At 40.1% G+C, this 26,179-nt stretch overlaps 1 protein-coding gene across 2 annotated transcripts in view; it reads left to right on the top strand.

The window, feature by feature from the left end:
* ENTPD5 (ectonucleoside triphosphate diphosphohydrolase 5 (inactive)) overlaps window positions 1-24,691 on the top strand; it is a 52,036-nt gene extending 27,345 nt beyond the window's left edge. Inside the window, exons 7-19 of one of the 2 annotated variants that reach the window (XM_077909956.1) lie at window positions 182-466; window positions 1,315-1,394; window positions 3,005-3,148; window positions 8,482-8,557; window positions 8,824-8,859; window positions 9,193-9,281; window positions 9,589-9,668; window positions 10,526-10,587; window positions 11,705-11,806; window positions 12,483-12,623; window positions 13,367-13,423; window positions 17,118-17,233; window positions 21,113-24,691. In XM_077909956.1, coding sequence (XP_077766082.1) covers window positions 250-466; window positions 1,315-1,394; window positions 3,005-3,148; window positions 8,482-8,557; window positions 8,824-8,859; window positions 9,193-9,281; window positions 9,589-9,668; window positions 10,526-10,587; window positions 11,705-11,806; window positions 12,483-12,623; window positions 13,367-13,423; window positions 17,118-17,233; window positions 21,113-21,199 — 1,287 coding nt within the window. In that variant the 5' untranslated portion in view covers window positions 182-249 and the 3' untranslated portion in view covers window positions 21,200-24,691. The remainder of the gene's footprint in view (window positions 1-181; window positions 467-1,314; window positions 1,395-3,004; window positions 3,149-8,481; window positions 8,558-8,823; window positions 8,860-9,192; window positions 9,282-9,588; window positions 9,669-10,525; window positions 10,588-11,704; window positions 11,807-12,482; window positions 12,624-13,366; window positions 13,424-17,117; window positions 17,234-21,112) is intronic. The other variant, XM_077909957.1, reaches the window with a different exon arrangement.
* The last annotated feature ends 1,488 nt before the right edge of the window (window positions 24,692-26,179 follow it).

Here is a 26,179-nt window from a genome sequence, read left to right as displayed (position 1 = left end):
TCTTTAGAAATAGGTGCTAAAAGCCTATGTTACCCTGGTCTAGCTTATTGTGCTGGTTACAAAAAAATAGAGAAGGAGCACCTTGGGGGAAGGGATGGGATTTCTATAATAGGTACTTCTTCCTTTACAGGTATAAACAAAAGACCAGTTGGTCTAACCTTGTGTTTATTTGTCCTGTAAGCCACTGCAGGTGTATGAGCAGCATTACTTCTGCACAAAAGCCTAGACTCACCACATCTTGGGAAGAGAATGGCCACTACCTGGGGGGCAGCCTTTTTCATGCTGGTGGCATCCTGTGTTTGCAGCACTGTCTTCCACAGAGACCAGCAGACTTGGTTTGAGGGTGTCTTCCTGTCTTCCATGTGCCCCATCAATGTCAGTGCCAGCACATTGTATGGAATTATGTTTGACGCAGGGAGCACTGGAACACGAATTCACGTTTACACCTTTGTGCAGAAAATACCAGGTAAGTGTAACTGGTACCCTCACCAGTGCCTACTAATCCATACTTGAGCATCTCCTTCCAGAAACAAATGTGCTATGAGTACGCAATATGAATTACAGAAACTTAGAGCTACTGATTATCTTTCTTCAGAGAAGATTTTGGGCCATAATTAACATATAGTTTAATTCACTGTGAAATTAGATCTGGGTTGCCTGTAATCTGAAACCCATATGTCCAAGAAGTATAGCTATAATTTGTCTCTCCTTTTCTCTAAAGGTGGTTGATACTCCAGGGTCCGGAATATTGAGAATTTGGAAGTGGTCTTGAGAGAGGATCAGTGCCATCCTTGGAGAAGGAGATGAGGGAGACCCTGAAAATTAACTTTTTCTGAATTTCCAGTGCTCTCAGGTTGCACATAGAGCCTAGGGGATGGGCAGCCCAGGTGGCTCAGCGGTTTAGCACCGCTTCGGCCCAGGGTGTGATCCTGGAGACCTGGGGTGGAGTCCCACGTCGGGCTCCCTGCATGGAGCCTGCTTCTCCCCTTGCCTGTGTCTCTGCTTCTCTCTCTCTCTCTGTGTCTCTCATGAATGAAGAAATAAAATCCTAAAAAAAAATAGAGCCTGGGCAGCAGTAGCAGCTAGGTATCCATTCTAAGAAATGCCATAGGGACTCTTAAGAATTGCCTGTCATCTTCTGTCCCCCTACCCAATACTCCTGCAAGCCACTCCTCACAGGTGGGATTACTTGGCATGGCTTGGAGGAATAACCTACTAATCTAGTAGGTCATATGATACAGAGCCCACTATTAAAAGCAGCCTAACTTTTAGTAATCAGCCATCTCTCCTCTGTTTTGTTCATGGACAAAATAGGACAGCTTCCAATTCTGGAAGGGGAAATTTTTGATTCTGTGAAGCCAGGACTTTCTGCTTTTGTAGATCAACCTAAGCAGGTGAGTTTTTGACAATTAGATGTTTAGATTCTTAATGCTTTGATAACTTCACCACACCACTGCTTTAAATATCTCATGCTGTTCACTACTCATACTGAGGCCATGTGCAAGATCAGTTTTCTGTCCTCAGCCATACTGGATAACAGAAATTGTACTCCCCAAGCTCTCTAGGGCTTGGGCAGAAGGGGGCTAGAATAGATGATAGACATGCAGGAATACAACATCTTTTAAGAGATTGTTCCCTTTGTATTTAAGTTGATTTTGAGTTGAGGCTGTCAACTGCATTGATTAATATAAATACAGAAGTTAGACATGGAGTTCTATATAGAGTGTGAGGTATAAACATGGCAGCTGAGACAATGTAGACCCAATGAACTTCATTTCAAAGTACCCTGATATAGGACAGACCATGCATGCCTATACTCTAGAATTTGGGCAAGAACTCATGAAAACAAAAATCTTTGGTATTAGAGGATGAATGGAGAGTTTGGCATGACCGTATTTCACATTTGAGCAGCCATATGTACTATACCCAGTTGTTAGAGGCCACACTGCAGTAGAATAAGACAGGATATTGAACTTTGGTAGCAAATACGAAGGTATTATTCCATGTTACAAGCATAATCATTAACCAAAGGAAAACCTTATAATAAAAATGGCCTGGGGAATAAAATGTCATGGGGCACTTGGCTGGCTCAGTCAGTAGAACGTGCAACTCTTGATTTCAGGGTTATAGGTTTGAGCCTCATGTTGAGTGTAAAGATTACTTAAAAATATAATCTAAGAAAAAAGCGGCTTGAACTTGAACTGAGAAGATGTTTATTTTCTCAGCTCATGGTTATGAAATGATAAATGCTTCAGAAATTTAGGAGCTGTTGAAAGCAACTACATTATCAGAAACTGATTTGACATTTAGAGAAGATTGTGTTGTGGTTGCCAATTATAATGATTTAGAGGCAGTGTGTTGTCAGATGTTCGTTCATGGAAACAGTGGACTTAAAATAATGATTTTTAAATTTCATAAGTTGAGTATCTCATGTGTACTGTGCATGTAGGTGCTGGTGATGTAAATATAAACCTAACATGTTCTGTCCTTACAGAGATCATAAAAACTGTAGCATAATAGCTACACCAACAGTTGTGTGGCATGTACACACAGTCTGCCTCATCTAATGCACTCAGCAGTTTTGTAGTGGTATGAGGCCTATCTCCTTCGTATATATGAGAAGGAAACCAAACCCCTATATTAAGCCATGGGGCTAGCAAGCAAGTGTTCTAACTCCAAATCCGCAGTTTTTTTCACTAGACTCAACTTCCTGGCCTAAAGCTAATGTATGGAACACAAAATAACAATCGAATAAAATGACCATGGTATAACAAAATCATTTTTGTTATTACCCAACTATAATTAAATGGATTCTCCTTCAAAGAAGCCTACTTCTCTAGGTTTCTCCTACAGAGCAGAGAGTGCCAGGAGCCCTCTGCTGCCTCACTCTTAGTGTCCCCCAGAGCATGTTGAGGGAAGAGACATGCTTCCCTCTGTGGGAACGGTTCACTGGATATTCACTGGATGGACTGTTTACTGGATGAGTAGGTCATCTCTTTTGAAGGGTGCTGAGACTGTTCAAGGACTCTTAGAAGTGGCCAAAGACTCAATCCCACAAAGTCACTGGAAAAGAACCCCGGTGGTCCTGAAGGCAACAGCAGGACTGCGCTTACTGCCAGAACAGAAAGCCCAGGCTCTGCTCTTTGAGGTAATGTTTGAAGTCCTTTGCATCTTGAATAATTCCTTTTCCCCTATGTGAATATTTTCTCTAAGGGTTTTTAGCTCTCTGGAGTGTGACTGCTACCTTTAGTATTCCACCATTGCTATAGCATTGGGGTAACTGGGCTCTTATTCTAGCTACTTATTTACGTTTGTAAATGTTACTCTTGAATTTATATAGCTTTTCCTAAAGAAGTTTAAAGTACGTTCTGTTCGTGATACTCTTAATTCCCTTGTTAAAGCAGAATCATAGAAATGATGTTTAGCCCACTTTATTGAGGTATAACTTAAAATATGTACCTTTTAAGTGTGCAGCTAAATGAATTTTGACAAATATAGAAGTTTACCTGTACCCTTTTGCAGTCCGTTTACCCCTTCCCTGAAGTCAGGCCACCACTGATCTGCTTTCTGCCATTATAGATTAGTTTTGCTTATTCTTATATTTTATATAAATGTGTAATTATACAGTTTATGTTCTTTTTTTTTATATCTCTTTTTCTCTCAGCATAAAGGTTTTTTTTTAATTAAATTTTTAATTTTAGGGGTGCCTGGGTAGCTCAGTCACTTATGTATCTGCCTTTGGCTCAGGTCATTGAGAGTGAGCCCCTTATCAGGCCCCTTGCTAAGCAGAGAGCTTATTTCTCTCCTAACTCTGGTTGCTGCTCCCCCTGCTTGTGTTCTCTCTCTCTCTGTCAAATAAAAAAAAAAAATTTTTTTTAAATAATTTTTAAAATTTTAATTCCAGTATAGTTAGCATACAGTGTTAACCAGTTTCAGGTGTACAATATAGCAATCCAGCAATTCTGTACATTGCTCAGTGCTCATCATGATAAGTGTACTCTTAATCCCCATTACCTATTTCACCCATGTCCCCTCACCTTCCTTCTGGTAACCATCAGTTCTCTATAGTTAAGAGTCTTGTTTTTTGTTTGTCTCTTTATTTGTTTGTTTTATTTTTTAAATTCTGCATATGAATGAGACATGGTACTTGTCTCTTTCTGACTTACTATGCTTAGCATTATATTCTCTAACTTCATCCATGTTGCAAATGCAAGATTTCATTCTTTATGGCTGAGTAACATTCCATTGTTTATATATACCATATCTTCTTTATCCATTCATCTGTCAAAGGACACAGGCTACTTCCATAGTTTGACCACTGTAGACAGTGCTGCAATAAACATAGGTGTGTATGTGTAAACATAGGTATGCATCCTTTTGAATCAGTATTTTTTGTATTTTTTTCGGTCAATACCCTATAGTGCAATTACTGGATTGTAGAGAATTTCTATTTTTAACTTTTTGAGGAACCCCCATACCATTTTCCACAGTGGCTGTACCATTTTGCATTCTGCATGAAGGTTCCTTTTTTTTTTTAACATCCTCACCAACACTTGTTTCTTGTGTTTTTGGTTTTAGCCATTCTGTCAGGTATGAGGTGATATCTCATTGTAATTTTGATTTGCATTTCCCTGATGATGAGTGATACTGAGCATCTTTTCATGCATCTATTGGCCATTTTTATGTCCATTTCAACTTCTTAGATAAAAAATTTAGAGAGTTTTTTTTAAACTCAATATTTTTAACATTACTGAACATTTTTTTTTTAAAGATTTTATTTATTTATTCATGATAGTCACAGAGAGAGAGAGAGAGAGAGAGAGAGGCAGAGACACAGGCAGAGGGAGAAGCGGGCTCCATGCAGGGAGCCTGACGTGGGATTCGATCCCGGGTCTCCAGGATCGCGCCCTGGGCCAAAGGCAGGCGCCAAACCGCTGCGCCACCCAGGGATCCCTGAACATTTATTTTGTAAAAATAACATGTAAACTAGTAAGATTTAAATTACATATTGTGAAAAATGTTTATAGGTGGGATCCCATTTTAACAAAAATCACAGTTGGGGTGCCTGGGTGGCTCAGTTGGTTGAAAGTCCAACTCTTAGTTTTGGCTCAGGCCATGATCTCTGGGTCATGGAATTGAGCCCCAAGTGCTTGGCTTGAGCCTCTGTGCTTGGCTGGGAGTCTGCTTGAGTATTTTTTCCTTTCCTTTTCCCTCCCCCTCTGCCCCTTCCCATGTGTGTGTGTGCTCTCTCTCTCAAATAAATAAAAAAAATTTTTAAAAATCACAGCAAAAAACTATTCTGTGTTATAGGTGTGCTAATTCCGAGCTCAAAATCCATTTTCCTTTGACTATCAGCGCAGAGGGCTTAAGTCCTTGTCCAAGGACAAACTGCCTAGAGTGTCGTCTGCATGAGAATCTGAATTCGGACTCCTCATTCATTTTTTCTTTTATTGAGCATATGAGCTTACCATGTACTGGGCATTGGTGGAGTTCCCAGGGATATTCTGTAGGGAGCAAAAAATGGCAATTAGTCCATGTCCTGGCAGAGCTTGCATTCTAGTTGCAAGCAGACAGAAACTAAACAACTCACTACGAAGTATGTCAGGTACTGTAGATAATACAGAGAAAGAAAAGAAGGGGAAGTCAGCTAGGGAATGCTGGTGGTGGTGTAGAAGGATATGACTTTAAATAGAATGGTCAGGAAAGATCTCATTGGTAAGATGCATTTGATCAGAGACTTGAGAGGAATAAAGAAGCAAGCTATACAAGACATTTGTAGGAAGACTATTTCAGGCTAAAGAAATAACAAGTGCAAAGGCCTAAAGCAGGAAATCTGCTTGGTATGTTCAAGAACAGCATCCCAGGAGGTCAGAGTGGCTGGAGGGGAGTGAGTGATGGAAGGGAAGTAGGAGATGAGGTCAGAGAGATGTGCGGGGTTTATCATGATGGCCCTTTAAGGCACATGTAAGGACTTTGGCTTTTTCTCTAAGAAGGAAGTCACTGGAGGGTCTTGAGCTAAGAGGCAGGATCTGGTATCTGTTTTAAAAGCACCACTCTAGGGATCCCTGGGTGGCGCAACGGTTTAGCGCCTACCTTTGGCCCAGGGCACCATCCTGGAGACCCGGGATCAAATCCCACGTAGGGCTCCCGGTGCATGGAGCCTGCTTCTCCCTCTGCCTATGTCTCTGCCTCTCTCTCTCTCTCTCTCTGTGTGTGTGTGTGTGACTATCATTTAAAAAAAAAAAAAAACTATAAAAAAAAATAAAAAAATAAAAGCACCGCTCTAGAGGTGTCTGGATGGCTCAGTTGGTTAGGTGTCCAACTCTTTTTTTTTTAAGATTTTATTTTATTTATTTATTCATGAGAGACAGAGAGAGAGAGGCAGAGACACAGGCAGAGGGAGAAGCAGGCTCCATGCAGGGAGCCTGACGTAGGACTTGACCCCGGGTCTCCAGGATCACACCCTGGGCTGAAGGCGGCACTAAACCGCTGAGCAACCCGGGCTGCCCAGGTGTCCAACTCTTGATCTCAGTTCAGGTCTTGATCTCAGGGTCATGAGTTCAAACCATTCTGGGTGTGGAGCCTACTTAATTAATAAAAAATTGGGGGGGACAGGGTGCCTGGATGGCTCAGTGGACCGGACATCCGACCTCATGGCTCAGGTCATAATCTCAAGATCATGGGATTTGAGCCAGCTTTGGGTTCTGTGCTCACTGGGGAGTCAGCTTGAGATTCTCTCTTTGCCCATCCTGCCCCAGTGCATGGGCACATTCTCTCTCTAAAATAAATAACAGTCAATCAAAGAAAGAGAGAGAGAGAAAGAAGAGAGAGAGAGAGAGAAAGAGAAAGAAAGAAAGAAAGAAAGAAAGAAAGAAAGAAAGAAAGAAAGAAAGAAAGAAAAGAAAAAGAAAGAAAGAAAAAGAGAAGAAAAGAAAGAAAGAAAAGAAAGAAAGAAAGAAAGAAAGAAAGAAGAGAAAGAAAGAAAGAAAAGAAGAAAGAAAGAAAGAAAGAAAGAAAGAAAGAAAGAAAGAAAGAAAGAAAGAAAGAAAAGCAAGCACTCTGGGTGCTGTATTAAGAATAAACTGTGAGCAGGGGAGAAGAGTGGAGAGAGAAATAGCAGAAACTGTCTGTGTTTATTCCTGTTTGCTTACCTATCTTCCGTTTAAAAGTTTATAGGGACGCCTGGGTGGCTCAGCGATTGAGCGCCTGCCTTTGGCCCAGGGTGTGATCCTGGAGTCCCAGGATCAAGTCCCACATCGGGCTCCCTACATGGAGTCTGCTTCTCTCTCTGCCTATGTCTCTGTCTCTCTTTCTCTCCATGTGTCTCATGAATAAATAAATAAAATCTTAAAAAAAAAATAGTTTATTTATAGATCACTTAACTGGCTTTTCCCGGATGAAATAGGGTCCAGAGGTCATCACATGAAGCATTTCATCCTATCAGGAATGAGAACAGCCAGCAGACCAGAGTTCCTTCTATTGCTGTTTGGAAAGTGTCCCCCCGCCTCATGATAATCATATAAAAAAATAAGACATAACACCCATGTCACTGACCCATATTTATGGAGAGTCATTAATGTGTGAGATGTTCATTCCTTTCTCCTAAAATAGTATAAATAAATCTAGATCTGGGGTCTCTGTGAACTCTTGAGGCCTCAGCCATGTGCCAGAATCTAACAAGGGCTAACAGCAGAGTAGGCCAGCCTATGGACATGAGCCCCCTTTACCAGCAAGGACAAAGACCTGCAGAATTTGATGGGAGAGCAAAAGAAATATTTCTGTAGCCTCAGGAGCTGCCCAGGCTTAACTCTTCTCTATCATCTCTTTATCTTATCATCTAAGAAATGAAGTGGGGGGATCCCTGGGTGGCACAGCGGTTTGGCGCCTGCCTTTGGCCCAGGGCGCGATCCTGGAGACCTGGGATCGAATCCCACGTCGGGCTCCCGGTGCATGAAGCCTGCTTCTCCCTCTGCCTATGTCTCTGCCTCTCTCTCTCTCTCTCTCTCTCTCTCTCTCTCTGTGACTATTATAAATAAATAAAAATTTTTTAAAAATTATAAAAAAAAAAAAAAAAGAAATGAAGTGGGAAAGGGTCCTCCTAGCTTCCAGTGTACCCAGGCAGGATTATAAGGTGTTTAAAAAAAAAATTACAGGATCCTGATTTGAGCTGGAAGGGGTCAAATATATGCCCTTTCCTAGATGCAGTTCACCTGTTAATTTCTGTAGTTTGTTTGAGATTGATTTTTTTTTTTTGAGATTGATTTTAAGTCAGAGGAATCCCTGTGTTTTTGTTTTTACAAGAAACCAGTAATTACTTATATAGTTCCTTCTCTAGTTTTTTAGGGCAAAGAAATGTTCTGCTAAAATTTTATCTAGGGAAATGAAGAGTATAGTTTTCTAATAAGCCTTAATAGGATATAGCCAAAATATGGAAATGCTTATTGCCTTAGAGAATCCAGATTTTTTCCCCTTTTTCTATAGGTAAGAGAAATCTTTAAGAAGTCACCTTTCCTGGTACCAAATGACAGTGTTAGCATCATGGACGGATCCTATGAAGGTAGGAGAAGTGTTGATACATGTTCTGGGGGGAGAGGACCAAGGTTAACAAAAGATTTGATTAAAGGAACTAGGAACAGGGATGGGGGTGCTAAAGTAAAAAGAACTAAACAAGGAGAAACAAATAAGCGAGGAGGAATGGGATAAGAGAAAACGGAATGACAGGGAGAAGGAAAATGTGTATTTTAGACACAGAATTTAGAGAAAACAAAAATAGGGTCAAGGGAAAATGCTCTGAGATGTAATCCATTTTTCTCTCTCTTTCAGGCATATTAGCTTGGGTTACTGTGAATTTCCTGACAGGTAATACATTCTCAAGTTTATTCTAAGACAGTAACTGGGTTTCATGCAGGATCAAAGAGTAAAAATTTCGTTTTGCTTGTATTGTGCTTTTAAAGAAAAGAAAGAAAGAAAGGAAAAGCTAGGAAGTTAACATTTATAACTGTCTTCAGGGCCTCAGCTACAGTAAGAGTCCTTATAGGTTAGCATTCACTTGCAGTATTTGGGGCCAGGAGCCAGTGGAATATTTATGGAACACCTGCAAAGTACAACCAAGAGCAAGAGAGAGATTGCAGACAGAGGAGTGTTGGGCTGTCCTGGAAGCAGAAGATATTCAGAGCTGGCTCTCATTCACAGGTCAGCTGCATGGCCACAGCCAGGAGACTGTGGGGACCCTCGACCTGGGGGGAGCCTCCACCCAAATCACATTCCTACCCCAGTTTGAGGTGAGTCATTTACATGAAGGCCTGGTTAGCAACCCACTTTGCAGGCATATCATGGTGCCAAGAAGGTAGTGCTGCATTTTCAGACAGCAGCTCCACCACAAATAGGTTGAGTGGAGTCAATGACTGAATAAACTTCCTTTGCCCCCTTACTGTTCAGAGTCCCTTTGATTCCTCTAGCCTTGGGAGATTAGCTGCTTAGTCTGTCTCTTTCATTGCTGATTTTTTGGGGGAGGAACGGGGATGGTGGTAGTAAGACCTTCAAACATTGCAGATCCTAAATAGTCTTTTTGCTTTTTCTGATTTGCAGAAAACCCTGGAACAAACCCCTAGGGGCTACCTCACTTCATTTGAGATGTTTAACAGCACTTATAAGCTCTATACACATAGGTGAGGAGAGGGGACAGGGAGGAATATTTCATGTTGTATGATTCTCCTAACTTTTCAAAGCATTTTCACATCTGTTATTGTATCTGACAAGCCTCACAAAGTCCCTGCCAACCCGCAAAGGTCTGGTAACTGAAACCAGAGCCACTTACCAAAGCCCAAGGACTCAAGAGGTTTCTCCATTCTTGGCCTCAAAAGTATATAACTTAAAGAATCAGAAGTTTTCTCTAAAGAAGGGCGCCTGGGTGGCTCAGTTGGTTAGGCATTTGCGTTTGGGTGAGGTCATGATCCCAGAGTCTTGGGATGGAGCCCCAATTGGGCTTCTTGCACAATGGGGAGTCTACTTCTCCCTCTCCCTTGTCCCTCACCCCACTCATGCGCTTGCTTTCTCTCTCCTCTCATTCTCTCTCTCTCTCTCTCTACCCCCACCCCAAATAAATAAATAAACTTTAAAAAAAGTTTTCTCTAGAGAGAGGACACTTGGAGAATCTTCAGCCAAAGCTCTGTGCCAACTCCTTTGAGGTTGCTTTCAGATGTTCAAAATCCAACCTAGGATTTGATCACAGTGGGGCTAGGAGCTAAGATAATGAGAGCTTTTCTGGGAATGATTCCCAGGGCGGGACCCTAGGAAGTATCACTGTCTCTGGCCTTTAAATCATAGGCACGGAAAGTTCTGGATGGCCTTGATCTGAACTGTGTAGAAATGACTACTTGTCCACACAAGATGAGAAGGTCATAGAGACCAAGGTTTTCCTCCCTTCAGAGGGAGACAGAGAAACCATGCTACTTTTGAAAGAGATAGCTTTAGGCTGGAGAACTTCAGGACCAGCATGAAATTAAGTCAATCCTGTATTTTACAGTTACTTGGGATTTGGATTGAAAGCTGCAAGACTAGCAACCCTGGGAGCCCTGGAAACAGAAGGTTCGTCTAGGTACCTGTGCTGGTTGGGGTATGGTGAGAGTAACACCAATACTCAGCTTACTTTTCCCCTTCCTTGACAGTGATTCTGTGGAGAAAAGGGTTATGCTGATTTAGGAAGGATGTGTTATGTAATGAACATGATAATAGCAGATTCTTTTTCTACTTTATGTTATGTTCCGTTGTTTTGGTATACACTATTAGCCATTTCTAGAATGAAGTCTATATATAGTCACACAGTCTGTGACAAGGAGGCTGCAGTGTGCAGAAATTCAAAGCTCAAAGAGTGAATTTGGCAGAAGCTTGCTCAAGCCCTTAGTTTTACATGGGGGGTTCAGGAAGCAACATCAGTACACCTGCAAGGTGAAATTACTGAGCAACTTTATTCATATCTTCAAAGATAGTAGAGCAGTTAGGAACTCAGCTTTTGGGGTCAAGCAGAACTGGGTTCAGTCCCTCTTTGTGATTTGGGGCAAGTTAGCAACCTTTCTGTACCCCTTTGCATTTAGAAAAGTAGCCCAACCAAAGAATATTTAAGAAGCTGAATGAAGGGGATCCCTGGGTTGCTCAGCGGTTTAGCTCCTGCCTTCGGCCCAGGGCCTGACCCTGGAGTCCTGGGATCGAGTCCCACATTGGGCTCCCTGCATGGAGCCTGCTTCTCCCTCTGCCTGTGTCTCTTCTTCTCTCTCTCTCTATCTCACATGAATAAATAAAATCTTTAAAAAATAATAATAAATAAAAATAAAAATTCCTGTCATAGGGAATTTGGCTGAGCGGTTTAGCGCCGCCTTCAGCCCAGGGCGTGATCCTGGAGACCCAGCATCGAATCCCGTGTCAGGTTCCCTGTATGGAGCCTGCTTCTCCCTCTGCCTATGTCTCTGCCTGTGTCTCTCATGAATAAATAAATAACATCTTAAAAAAAAAAATTCCTGTCATAGGATGCAGTCATGGAACTACCTACTTTTTGGTAATTCCTTTCAACTTTACTAGCTTCTTGCTTGCATGTATGCATGTGTCTCTCACTCTTGTGCACGTGTGCATGCGCTTGCACGCTCTCATTCTCTCTCCCGCTCTCTCTCTCTCATCCTTGCCTCTTACTTTGTGGTCTGACTTCTTTCAGGGATTGATGGACACACTTTTCGAAGTGCCTGTCTACCGAGATGGTTGGAAGCAGAGTGGATCTTTGGGGGTGTGAAATACCAGTATGGTGGCAACAAAGAAGGCAAGTGATGTTTTTTTCACTGATTGAAATTACCTTTACAGTTGAAATCTGGAAAAGTTCCATGGGAAGTGTTTTCCAGAACTCAAGAGAAGCTTTTTTCTGGGACTCATTCCAAATAGGTCTTAGTATGCTGTAAAGGAATAATGTGAAATGACAGTGAACAAGGCAACTGTCCCTCTGTCCTGCTCTTTCCCTGCCCAAGTGCTGTGGGGATCCATTAGAAACCTGTTCTTAACCTGCGTCTAATGCTTTAAGGGTCTCTGCCCTTAGCAAGGAGAAATTCTATCTAGAAACTCTAGATTCAGTTAATGTTTAGCTTTTTAAATTATAATAATACAACTAAGACAATAGAAGAATTCATCTTAGATATTATAAAAAGCAAAGACCGTAAAATCAAGGAAAAAACTTAATTTCTCCAGGGAAGGAAACAGATATGAGACTTCTGATTGCTTCACATAAATATCATTGACATAGGCTAGGCAGCAGATTGAGGTTGAATATGGCTATTTTTGGTGAACACAGGGAGGGAAGCTGCCTCTATGGAATTTTGCTCATCTTTGTAAGCTCTTTGTCCTGAACCTCAGCTTCTTCTTTCCTTGATCCTCCTGCTGTTTCTTTGTTGGCTCCAGCAGCTTGCTTCAGAGAGCTCTCATTTTTCTCACCTTTGCCCTGGCAGGGAAGATGGGCTTTGAGCCCTGCTATGCTGAAGTGCTAAGGGTGGTCCAAGGAAAACTTCACCAGCCGGAGGAGGTCCAGAGAAGCTCTTTCTATGCTTTCTCTTACTATTATGATCGTGCTGTTGACACAGGCATGATTGGTAAGTTCACTGCAGGTATCAGCTATAGAGGAAACTAGGAGGGAAGCTGTCCTGGGAAGGGAAAGGAGAAAAGGAATATTTGAAATGCTTTGTCATACGTAATCACACTACTCTTCCCCAGTGCTGACAATTGAATGACACTAGTTGCAGCAGAGGAAGAATGAATAGGATTAAGTATCCTTTGGAGCTAGAAAATGGCCTAAACAGATACACATAAAGTCTTTTTTTTTTTTACATTTTTATCGAGATATAATTGATAGAAAGTAAAATGAATATTTGAAGTGTACAATTCAAAAAAAAATGAAGTGTACAATTCACTAAACTTTGACATATGTGTATACCCATTAAGCTATCACCAAAGTCAAAATAATGTCTCTTGCCCCAAAGAGTTTCTCCCTCCTACTTTATAATTTTTATTTCCTTATCACAATAGTAATGCTTTTTGTTAGTTCTGTGAATATATGTACGTGGTCTGTCATGGCCTGAGATATGAATTAATTTCCTATTTCCTATTTTCAATTTTTTTAACAGGTCAATTTTTTTTATTGTGGTTAAATAGACATAGAATAATTATAAATAAAATAGACTACACAGATTATATTGTATGGATATGTCATGTATATTTATCCCATTCTGTAATGTTAGAAATTTTATTTCCAATTTTTCATTATTATAAGTACCACTAGGATACATTTCCTTGTTTCCTTGAAAGCTTTTTGACATTAACTACTGTTTCATTTTAGATTATGAAACAGGGGGTGTTTTAAAAGTTGAAGATTTTAAAAGAAAAGCAAGGGAAGGTAAGTGCCAATGGAAGCCTTTGAAGAGAAGTCCATGAAGCTGTGCCTGCCAACTCTAGTGACCTTAAAGTGACCCAGAGCACCACAGTCAGCAGAAAGCCTCTCAGAAGGCTGGTTTCCTAGTTTGACTAAGAATTAAAAGCATTAAGTGGCATAGAAATCCATGGGAATACAAGAGGCTTTGGGCATTATGGTGAAAATCTTTTCTTCTTTCTACATTTCTTCCTTCCTTCCTTTTTTTTTTCTATCATTGAAATATAATTGACATACAATGTTGTATAAATTTCAGGTGTACAACATATAGATTCGAAAATTCTATACATTACCTGTGCTCACCATGATAAATATAGTCACTCTCTGTCTCCATGAAACATTATTACAATATTATTGACTATATTTCCTATGGTATACTTTTTATCTCTGTGACTTCCTTATTTTACAGCTGGAAGTTTGTACCTCTTAATCTCCTTCACCTATTTTTCCCATCCCCCTACCCATCTCCCTTCTGGCGACCACCAGTTGTTCTATTTAAGAGTCTGTGTTTCTCTTTGTTCATTTGTTTGGATTTGTTTGGATTCCACTACCATATAAGTGAAATCATATGGTAGTTGTCTTCCTCTGTCTGACTTAACTTCACTTAGCATAATACCCTCCAGGTCCATCCTCATCATAATAAGTGACAAGATATTCTTTTTTTTTATGGCTGGGTAATATTTCACTGTGTGTGTATGTGTGTGTGTGTTTGTACACACATAAAGAAGATATGAATATATATATATATATATATATGGATCAAGCCTCATGTCAAGCTTGCTCAGCAGGGAGCCTGCTTCTCCCTCTCCCTCTGCCCCCCATTCATGCTCTCTCCTTGTCTCAAAATCTTTTTTAAAAATGTTGCAATAAATATAGGGGTGCTTAAATCTTTTTTTAAAGGTTTTATTTATTTATCCATGAGAGACACAGAGAGAGAGGCAGAGACATAGGCAGAGGGAGAAGCAGGCTCCCTGCAGGGAGCCTGATGTGGGACTCAATCCCCGGGATCATGCCCTGAGCCAAAGGCAGACACTCAACCACTGAGCCACCCATGCGTCCCTGCTTATATCTTTTTGAATTGGTATTTTCTTTTTTCGGGGGGTGTAAATAGGCAGTAGTAGAATTACCAAATCATATAGTATTTCTAAATTTTTGAGGAACCTTCATAATTTTATCCACAGTGACTGTGGAACAATTTGCGTGAGGTCTCCCTTTCTCCACATCCTCACCGACACCTGTTATTTATTTTCTTTTTGATACTAGACATTCTGATTGGTGTGAGGTGATATCTCACTTTGGTTTTGGTTTGCATTCCCCTAATGATGAGTGATGTTGAGCATCTTTTCATGTGTCTGTTGGCCACTGTATATTTTCCTTGGAAAAATGTCTGTTCAGGTCCTTTGCCCATTTTTTTTCAAATACTTCTGTAAAGATTTATTTCCTAAAGTGAATAAAATAAGCAAATTATACTTTTTTGTACAATTCACATATTGTGTGAAATATTAAAACATTTTTTTTTTTAGAGAAAAGGAGGGAGGGGCAGAGGAAGAGGGAGAGAGAATCTTTTTTATTTTTATTTTTTTAAGATTTTATTTATTCATGAGAGAGGCAGAGACACAGGCAGAGGGAGAAGCAGGCTCCATGCAGGGAGCTCAACGTGGGACTTGATCCTGGGTCTCTGGGATCATGCCCTGGGCTGAAGGCGGTTGAGTCAGTCACCCAGGCTGCCTGGAAGAGAGAATCTTAACCAGGCTTCATGCCCAGTGCAGAGCCTGACACAGGGCCCAATCTCCCAACCCTGAGATCATGACCTGAACTAAAATCAAGAGTCAGATGCTTAACCACATGAGCTACCCAGGTGCCCCTAAAATATAAATTTTAAGCATTTGAAAGTTATATGAAAGTATGAATAAATTAGGTTATTCTTTAGACAAGTTTCAGGATTGAGAATGCATTAAAAATGATGGTAGAGGTTGAAGGTTGACAAAAATAAAACATGTATATGGGAAAAGGTGTTATCTATGAAGTTAATGGGTGGAATAATAAAGTTGGAGACATTATTTGCAGCATATAAAATCGATAGAGGTTAATATCACTCACATATAAAATAGTCCTAGAGGGCAGCCTGGGTGGCTCAGCGGTTTAGCGCCACCTTTAGGCAGGTTTAGCGCCTGTCTCTCGTGGATAAATAAATAAAATCTTAAAAAAAAAAAATAGTCCCGGAAATGATTAACATTTTATTTTATTATTTTTTTATTAACATTTTATATATAAAACTTAATGTCTAAGTATTAAGTCATCACTAAAGAAAAATAAGTTGTATCAGTTTTCTTTTGCTTTTATTACCACTAATAAGTTCCTATAAATGTAGTGCCTTTGCCCATTGTTTTAATAAGTTTGTTTGTTTCTTTGGTGTTGAGTTGTCTAAGTTCTTTTTTTTTTTAATTTTATGTATTTATTCATGAGAGACACAGAGGGAGAGGCAGAGACATAGGCAAAGGGAGAAGTAGGCTTCATGCAGGGAGCCTGATGTGGAACTTGATCCTGAGACCACAGGATCTTGCCCTGAGCCAAAGGCAGATGCTCAACTCAGACGCTCAGACATCCCGAGTTGTCTAAGTTCTTTATATATTTTGGATATTGAGCCTTAATCAGACATACCATTTGCAAACATCTCCCATTCAGGAAGTTGCCCTTTTGTTGTATTAATGATTTCCTTTCCTGCGCAAAAGCTCTCTTTTTATATTTTTTTTAATTTTAAATTTTTATTTATTTATTTTTTTAAAAATATTTTATTTATTTATTCATGAGAGACACAAAGAGAGAGAGAGAGAGGCAGAGACACAGGCAGAGGGAGAAGCAGGCTCCATGCAGGGAGCCTGATGTGGGACTCGATCCCAGGTCTCCAGGATCACACCCTGGGCTAAAGGTGGTGCTAAACTGCTGAGCCACCAGGACTTCCCTTTTTTTTAAAAAAAAAATAAATAAAGATTTTATTTATCTACTTGAAAGAGAGAGAGCACAAGAGAGGGAGTAGCAGAGGGAGAGGTGAGCAGGGAGCCCAACGCACGGCTCAAGCCGAGGAGTGTGGGATCATGACCCAAGCCAAAAGCAGACACCCAACTGACTGAGCCACCCAGGCACCCCTGTGCAAAAGCTTTATAATTTGATGTAGTCCCAATAGTTTTTTTGTTTTTGTTTTCCTTGCTTGAGGAGATATATCCAGAAATATGTTGCTAAAGCTGATGTCCAAGAGATTACTGCCTGTTTTCTTTTAGGAGTTTTATAGTGTCAGGTCTCATATTTAAATATTTAATCTATTTTGAGTTTATTTTTATGTGTGATGTTCGTCCTTTTTTTTTAATTGAAATAGTGTTATTAGTATCAATGAAACACTGAGCACCAAAATATATGGGAAATAGCCACAGAGGCTTGCTTGAGAGAGTCCATGGAATTCTAGCAGGTGAGATGGGACATCAGAAATATACATGAGGCTGTAGTCTTGCAGAGGCTGTCAGTGCACACAGTTCTAGTCTTCAAGACTCTCAGGCATTGACCACATGGAGAATTCTGTTTGCTTATCCTAAGTCTGCATTTAGAGAAAACCGTACCCCTGCCAGGGACTGCAAACTTGAATTCCACTCTTCACTCTCCCTTTCAGTGTGTGATAACTTGGAAAACTTCACCTCAGGCAGTCCTTTCCTGTGCATGGATCTCAGTTACATCACAGCCCTGTTGAAGGACGGCTTTGGCTTTGCAGACAGTACTGTCTTACAGGTAAGAGAGGACTCCACAGAATTGCAAAACAGTCTACTTATCTGGGAATTAGGAAAAGGACTTGTGTGTGTAGTAATCAGAGTGGCTGCAGGTGGAATTATGAGGGGTTTTTATTAGGACTATGGATAAGGAGTGATACAAGACACCATGAATGTGGGAAATTAGCTTGATGCAATGGTAGTAGCTTCTAAGTGTATTCTCAGGCAAGCTTTCCCAGAGGTCACAGAGCAGAAAGGCTTGCATCCTAAATTAAGATGCCAAGTCACATGGTTTATTAAAGCAAGTTCAAAACTCAAGGCAAGAAGCAAAGGGAAAGAAATGAGATAGGGTGCAGGTAGGTTGGAAGTGCCATACTTCTTAAATCCTGGGTTCATATATCCTGCCTCTCTCTCTGCTACTGATAGTGTGGTTATAAGGACTGGAGCTGATGAAGGGAGCACAGGGATAGAAGGTACCTGGGACCATCACCCAAATTTGCTCAATTTGGAGAGGCATAGGGGCAAGTACACTGGCCTGTAGCATCCATTCACTCATTAGCCCATTGGATGGCTTTATTTGGCAGAGAACAAAAGGATGTCACCAGTGAGTGGCTCATTCAAGTTCTCATTAGTATTGAATGCCTTGTGTATATGAAGTATGTCTTATATACTTCCTTCAACATCCTTCACATGTGCCTCATGTATTTAATGTCTCTTCAATCTTGGGTCGCTCTTTGTCCTCCTATTCTGTCCATCTGTTCAGCACATGCAGGCTCCACTTTATCTGTAGTAACTTACTTACTCTAAACACATATGTTTCATCCATCCCATTTATTTTCTTCTGTACCATAATTGAATAATTGTACATTATGGTTACAAAGATGATTAAGATAAAATCTTGTCCTCATGTAGCATATAGTCTATTAGAGGAGATGTGACTAAAATATAAGGATGGCACAGGCAACTTTGAACTTTGGGGTCACATAGGTAGACTCTTCTTTATTTTTGAAGTGCCCTTGCTTGTGCCACTTCTCCCTCCTGTTTCCTCAGTTCCAGGTGAGTTTACATTGCCCCATTTCTTGTGTTATACAGATTTCATAAACTCCTAAACTTTGTACTAAGTTATTTGGATTTAGTGTGTTTTGTCTGACAAGAATATCAGCATTTAAAGTGCTTAACAAAGAATTACTTGCCAATAGAGTCAGTATCACGTAGTATCTAAAACATGGCTTCACTGTCCATCAAATCTGGGTTCACATCCTGATTCTGCAAGCTTACTAGCTCTGTAACCGTAAATGATTTACATACCTTCTAACTTTTAGGTTTCTCATTCAAATTTAGGATCCTTAGAGTACCTATTTCATAGGGCTATTAGAAAATTGAGATAATGTACGTAAAGCACAATGCCTAGCACAGAGTAAGTTATTAATATTGGTATTAGTAGTGTAGGCATTTCACACCAGTTGGGGATAGATTTGTGGATAAGAAAAGTCATCCTAAGTCTAATACATATAAAGTTAACTTCCTCTACTTAAGGATCAACAATAACCAAGTCATTTAAGGACAGTTTTCTGCCATTTCTAGTGCTGGCATCCTTTTAGTCTTTATTATTTCAGTGGTAGCAGAAATAAATTCCCTGTCTCAGAGGTCACTTCACTTCAACATCTATATCCTTGGGCTATCAGCCCCCTCCTGAGGGCAGAGGAGCATTTGGGGTAGGGGAGACAATTTGATTCAGGTGTCACAGGCTAAATCTCAAGATGACGATTCATGTTCTTCCCAGTTTTTGGCACAGTGACTAGTGTATATTTCATCAGATCAAACAGAAGTATTGAATCATAAGAAATTGGTCCTAGAGGGGCGCCTTGGTGGCTCAGTGGTTGAGCATCAGCCTTTGGCTCAGGGCATAATCCCTGAGATGGAGTTCTCCATCAGGCTCCTGCAGGGAGCCTACTTCTCCCTCTGCCTATGTCTCTGCCTCTCTCTCTGTGTCTCTCGTAAATAAATAAATAAAATCTTAAAAAAGAAAGAAAAGAAATTAGTCCTAGAAAGATACTAAATCCAGTCCACTGCTTTCAAAACATTTTTGTGTGTGGTGTTATCAATGGTGGGCATCATTGTTCAACAAAAGCTTACACAGAATGCCAGTAAAACTGATCAAAATGGAGCTATCAGGTTGAAGCAGAGGAACGGGGCTTGGAACTCCTTCAGCATTTGGCCTCCCTTTCTCCTTTGAAGCACTTCCAAGAACTCTTAAAAGTTTTTTTTTTTTTTTTTTTTAAGATTTTCTTTATTTGAGATAGAGCACAAGCTGGGGTTGGGGAGGAAGGGGCAGAAGGAGAGAGAGAAGCAGGCTCCCTGCTGAGCAGAGATCCCGATGCTAGACTCTATCCCAGGACTCTGGGATCATGACCCAAGCCAAAGGGTGACGCTCAACTGACTGAGCTACCCAGGTGCCGTGAAGTCCTAAAATTCTAAGGAAAACAGTTTGACAGATACTAATATAATCCTCTTGTTACGTAATGGAGGAAATCAGGTCTAAACATTTGCCCAAAGTCACTGAACTAATTGAAGCACAACCCGACTAGAATGCCTTAAATGCCTTGATTGGGTTATTAGTGCTTAAGAAGTTTCTGTTGTTTACAAAGTATGAATTGAGAAGTTTAGTATGTTTTTTCCGACTCCTAAATCTATTCCTAGCTCCTCTTGTATTTAGTTTCGGGATCAGGGAAAGAATTCAGAAGCCTCTCTGTCTAAAAGGTCCTGTCTAGCAAAAGACATGAACAGAAATCTCACAGAGGAAGACATAGACATGGCCAACACGCACATAGAAAATGCTCTGCATCACTTGCCATCAGGGAAATACAAATCAAAACCACAATGAGATACTACCTCACACCAGTGAGAATAGGGAAAATTAACAAGGCAGGAAACCACAAATGTTGGAGAGGATGCGGAGAAAAGGGAACCCTCTTACACTGTTGGTGGGAATGTGAACTGGTACAGCCACTCTGGAAAATTGTGTGGAGGTTTCTCAAAGAGTTAAAAATAGACCTGCCCTACGACCCAGCAATTGCACTGTTGGGGATTTACCCCAAAGATACAGATGCAATGAAACGCCGGGACACCTGCACCCCGATGTTTCTAGCAGCAATGTCCACAATAGCCAAACTGTGGAAGGAGCCTCGGTGTCCAACGAAAGATGAATGGATAAAGAAGATGTGGTTTATGTATACAATGGAATATTACTCAGCCATTAGAAATGACAAATACCCACCATTTGCTTCAACGTGGATGGAACTGGAGGGTATTATGCTGAGTGAAATGAGTCAATCAGAGAAGGACAAACATTATATGTTCTCATTCATTTGGGGAATATAAATAATAGTGAAAGGGAATAGAAGGGGAGGGAGAAGAAATGGATAGGAAATATCAGAAAGGGAGACAGAACATAAAGACTCCTAACTCTGGGAAACAAACTAGGAGTGGTGGAAGGGGAGGAGGGCAGGGGGTGGGGGTGACTGGGTGGCGGGCACTGAGGGGGGCACTTGACGGGATGAGCACTGGGTGTTATTCTGTATGTTGGCAAATTGAACACCAATAAAAAATAAATTTATTATTAAAAAAAATAAAAGGTCCTGTCTAGAAGGTCTGGATGAGACCACTTTCTGGGCCAGAAGATTCAGAGATCAGATTGGCAAGTGTAGGGGCAATAAGCCAAGGCAGAAGGGAAGCTGTTACAGAGGAGGGTAGTGGGAAGCCTCCAAAGACTGGCCACTCCAAATTTTACCTTGGTTTGGCCATGTGGATGATCTTTGTAAATACTCTCTGCCTTGTGTCATGTTTGCTAGAGTTGAAAATTGATGAAAATGTGAGCCTTTTTTTTTTTCCTCCTCAACAGCTCTCAAAGAAAGTGAACAACATAGAGACAGGCTGGGCCTTGGGGGCCACCTTTCACCTGTTGCAGTCTCTGGGCATCTCCCACTGAGGCCAACCCCCCTTCTTCTAAGGACTTCATTTGCCAACAAGCTTTTTAAAAGTAAAAGAAGAAAGGACTCAGAAATGTTCTGAGCTAGTCTGAGGATAGCCTGGACTGAAGCCCAACAGCTGGATTCATCAGGTAGAAGGGGCTTTTGGACACAGGTCTTGTCCTTGAATCTAGAAATTTGGGTCAAATTAATTTTATACATCTAATGTGAACTGTTGATCTAACCACTCTGCTTGCACAGCTGGCACCAGAGTCTAAATCTTTGAGATTCTTTGTGTGTCACAGAGCCAAAATGAATAGCTTTGAAACTTGGAGAATCCAAGGACTAGTCCCTGGGAACCAAAGAAAAATCTCATTTCAGCCCTTTGAGTGCCTCATTCCTTTGAACATACTAATTTTCCTCTTACATGTGAAACTAAGCCCACTGATTGCTATCCCATGACCTGTCAACACCAGTATTTTTCTCCTCCCTACACATTGCCATGTCCCACCCTTATTTCCACTCACCACCCTAAAAAAAAAAAAAAAAAGAAAAGAAAGAAAGAAATATCTGGATTTACTTTTCATGTGTAATTCAAGGGAGAGAAAAAGGTAACATATCTGAAATTATGTGATCCTGCTTTGTGCCAGTTCTAGTCAGCCAGCTGCGAGCCATCCTAAATCTTGGCAGGTTGGAGAGCAGCTCCTAACTGTGCAGACCCTAGCATAAATAAGGAAGACATCCAGTCTCTAGGAACAGGATTTGGGGGTGTGTGTGTGACTCCCTTGAATAACTACCTTCTTTTAATCAACTTTTAATCAGACAACCTTGAGATTAACATATCCAACTTTACAGGAATGTGTGTATTCAGTGCTAGTACCTCCTCCAGGCTAATGTGTTTATAGTAATTTCTTATCCTAAACATGTTTTCTTTGTATTTCTAAGAAATACATCTACCCTGGCATCTAGATTTTGGTCAGAGCTCCTTTCAGTTTTTTATTTTCTCCATTTATAGCAGTATCTCTTCCTGTCCTGGCCCTGATCATTTTAACTAATTTCCTCTAAATCATTTGCCTAGTTCCACAGTTTCTGATATCCTTCTTGGGTGGTACCTAACATTCGATTTGGTTGGCCATCTTGGCCCACATAGGTACTATGGATTCTCTTTTTGAGTTTGAGCGCACAGAGCTCTTGATTTTGTGAATTGTTTCCCTTAAAATTCATTATCTTGTATTTTTTTTTTTTTTACGTGACTATTATTCGCAGCTTGTCTATCCACTCAAGTGCTCTTGGACTTGAAAGATCTTTCTATAATCTGGCTCTTTTGCCTTGGCCCATTGCCTCCAGCTACTTTCCAACAGAGTTTATATCTCCCCAAACTTGTAGCCTTCACAGAAGACTCTTTCAGCTCCTTCAAAAAAGATGTTAATATCCCTGGCTCTTACATCAGCTCTTGGGGAGCTTTATTTCTTAGTCATTCCATTGAGTCAATAATATTTGACATGTGGTATGTACAAGTAACTGGGCAAATTTCCATATCCTCATCCCCCAAATTTTAGTTGTTTTTTACTACAATGTGGAATTTCTTCAGATTCTTCTGACTTTTATTATACTTAGGTCACTTTTATATCTGTTGTCTTTCTCAAAAACTGCTACATAATGAAATAAGAATCTTTAAGATTGGAAACAGCCAAAGATGTTGGCTGTTATGCGTTTGAGTCCCATGTCAACCTTCTGCCCATCAGAGAATTCCCTTAACACGTCCAACTGGTTATCATTCAGCTTTTGTTTAGGCATGTATTCAGAGAGCTCATTCCATTTTTGGACTGCACTGATGTTAAAAAAAAAAAATCCCCTTTATATTGAGCTGAAGTAACCTGTTTTCCCAGTGTCTTAGTTCTGCTCTAATCCCTCCTTCCACAGCCTTTCAGTCTTTTGATTAAACTCCCAAGTCCTTTATGGTCTCTTCTTTAACATACCATATGGCTTCTGGACCTATCTTGTCCAAAAAAGGAGAGTGTTAGAACCAGTCATCATATACTAAATGTTTTCCATATGATTAGGAAGAGAGACCATTTCCTCTAGTAGAAGCAAAGTTATTTTCCCAAAGGTAAACTGTGTTCACTAGACTCATCCAGCTTGATGGACCCAGAGAGGTAATTCCATGGTCTTTACCATCACAGCTTGTCTCTGAAGCTTATCAACAGGCCAGGTGGTCTTCAGCCAATTCCTTTGGTCCTCCCAGATACCTTCAGAAAGATTGGGTAGATGCCATATAATTCCTGAAGTGTATCTACATATATTCTGGTTATCTTGATAAGGACATTTGGAGAATAAGTGTATCCAATTTGGGAGCAATTTGGAATGAGAATTTGTATTTCTTAGAAAAAACAATTTTTCTACAATATCCTTTCTGCCCTTTAGTGTACCTTTTGGGTCTCTTATTAAGGGGTCCTACAGAATCTAATATTGCTGGTTGTTTCCTTTCTGTAAATGTGTTTGTAATATTTCAAATACTAAGGACATGGCCTGTCACATAGTGGATGTTCTGTGTTTTTTTACCTTCACCATCATATGATGAACATCCTGTGTAGGTTGTAGAGGTCCTTGCCTTAACATTCTTCCTGTGTTGCCTGATTTGGTTTGCATACTTCTGAAGTCCATGTTCTCCTTACCTGGGTGAGCCACCTTTCCATTTTTTGTTAAAGATGACCTTTTTTCCCTATAGTGACCTTTCTGGACTCTGCCAGTACTCACACAGCTTTTCACAGTAACTGTCATATTCCATCTAGGCACATTTTTCCTGAGACTCCAGGAAGGTTTGTGACTGTCACTTTTTTTAACATCTTAAAAATTTTCTGCATTTGCCTTGTAAAGCTTCCCCTGTGGTAACAAATTTCTCATTCCTTCAGGAATTATTTCAGTAGCTTAGTTTGGTTCAAAAGCAGACTGTTTATTCTCATTTCACCTTCAAATCAGACTTCTGGGCAAGATATTTTTCAATGTACAAATCCAGTGGATGAACTAATCTCCTTAAAAGAATTCTCTGGTACTATGAAGTGAGGTTTTTCAAAAACCCAAAGCAAGACACCCCTTCTCCTGCAAGTCAGCCACCAGTCTGCAACCAAACATGAACAGATTCTGCTGCTAATCGAATTTCCTTTTTGACCTGATTCCTTTTGTCAAACCTGTGCAATTAAATTATTTATTGTTTTATTACTGAACAGACAATGGTGTCCCAGAGAGGAACCATAAATAAAATTGAAACCTGGTGCTGTGATAAGGAAATAACTAACATTAATAAGATTTTTTTCCAGAAAGTCCAGTGTGCACTTTAACAAAGGTTCACGTAATTTATGTGTCATTTGCATTGTGTTAGGAATTTTAAAACAGCAATTCTAACAAAAAATGCATGAATTGGGTATTTTTAATTTTTATCTTCATTAGAAAGCAATTGTGTAAATTTATGACCAGCATTAAAAAGAATTACATAAATCTTTTTTATTATATAAGTTTCTGGTGTACAGCTTTATAATTCAACATCTGTATACACTACAAAATGATCACCACCATGAATGTAGTCACCAATGAACCATCTCCTCCTCTAGTAACCACTAGTCTGTCTTCTGTGAGGTTTATTTATTTTGTTTGTCCTTTTGTTGAGATTTCTCTATATAAGTGAAACTGACTTTTCTCCATTACATGTGTCCTTGGCTCCTTTGTGGCAGAACAATTGCCCAGATATATGTTGATTTATATCTGGGCTCTCTCAGTCTCTTCCTCTTGATCTCCGTGTCTGTTTTATACCCATACTGTACTGTTTTCTTACTGCAGCTTTGTTCTTCTTTCTCAAGATTACTTTGGCTATTCGAGATCTTTTGTGTGTGTGTGTGTGTTTTTTTAAAGATTGTATTTGTTTATTCATGAGAGACACACAGAGAGAGAGGCAGAGACCCAGGCAGAGGGAGAAGGAAGCTCCCTGTGGGGGGCCTGATACGGGACTCAGTCCCAGAGACCCTGGGATCATGACCCAAGCCGAAGGCAGACGCTCAACCAATGAGCCACCCAGGCGTCCTCTTTTGTGGTTCCACACAAATTTTAGATTTGTTCTAATTCTGTGAGGTGTATTGTTGGAATTTTAAGAACTACTTCAGTAAATCTGAAGATTGCTTCCGGTAGTGTGGAGATTTCAATTACAGTAATTCTTCCAATCCATAAGCACAGAATAACAATTTGCTTCTTCAGTGTCTTTCATCAGTGTTTTATTTAAGTGTCCAGCTCTTTCACCTCCTTGATTAAATTTACTTGAAGGTGTTTCTTTTTGATGCAATTATAAATGGTATTTTTAAAAATGAGATTTCCTTCTTTCTGAGGTTTTATTCTTAGGGTATAGAAACATAACCAATTTCTGTGTATTTATTTTATATCCTGTAACTTTACTGAATTTTTTTAGTTCTAGCAGTTTTTTGATGGCATCTTTAGGGTTTTCTATATATATCATCTGCAAATAATGAGTTTTACTTCCTCTCTGATTTGGCTGCCTTTTATTTCTCTTTCTTGCCTAATTTCTGTGGCTAGGACTTCTAATACTATGTTGAATAAATTAAAGGAATAAAAGAGGCAAGAATGGGCATTCTTGTTCCTGTTCTTGGATGAAAGGCTTTCAGCTTTGTGCCGTTGAGTATGGTGTTAGCTATGTTTTATATGGCCTTTATTGTGTTAAGGTACAGCCCCCATTCCCTGATGTGCCCACTTTGTTGAGAATTTTCAACATAAATGGATATTGAATTTCGTCACTTTTTCTACATCTATTGAGATGATAAAATGACTTATCTTTCTGTTAACATATCTCATTGATAGATTTCCATGTGTTGAACTACCTTTGTGTCCCTGGAGTTAACTTGATTGTGGCATATGATCTTTTGTAACATATCATTAGATTAGATCTGCTTATCTTTTATTGAGGACTTTTGCATCTATATTCATCAAGGATATTGGCC

The sequence above is a fragment of the Canis aureus genome, chromosome 9 (genome assembly GCF_053574225.1).
Source record: "Canis aureus isolate CA01 chromosome 9, VMU_Caureus_v.1.0, whole genome shotgun sequence".
NCBI lineage: Eukaryota > Metazoa > Chordata > Mammalia > Carnivora > Canidae > Canis > Canis aureus.
Note: the sequence above shows the minus strand (reverse complement) of the source record. Positions and strands in the feature narration are given on the sequence as shown.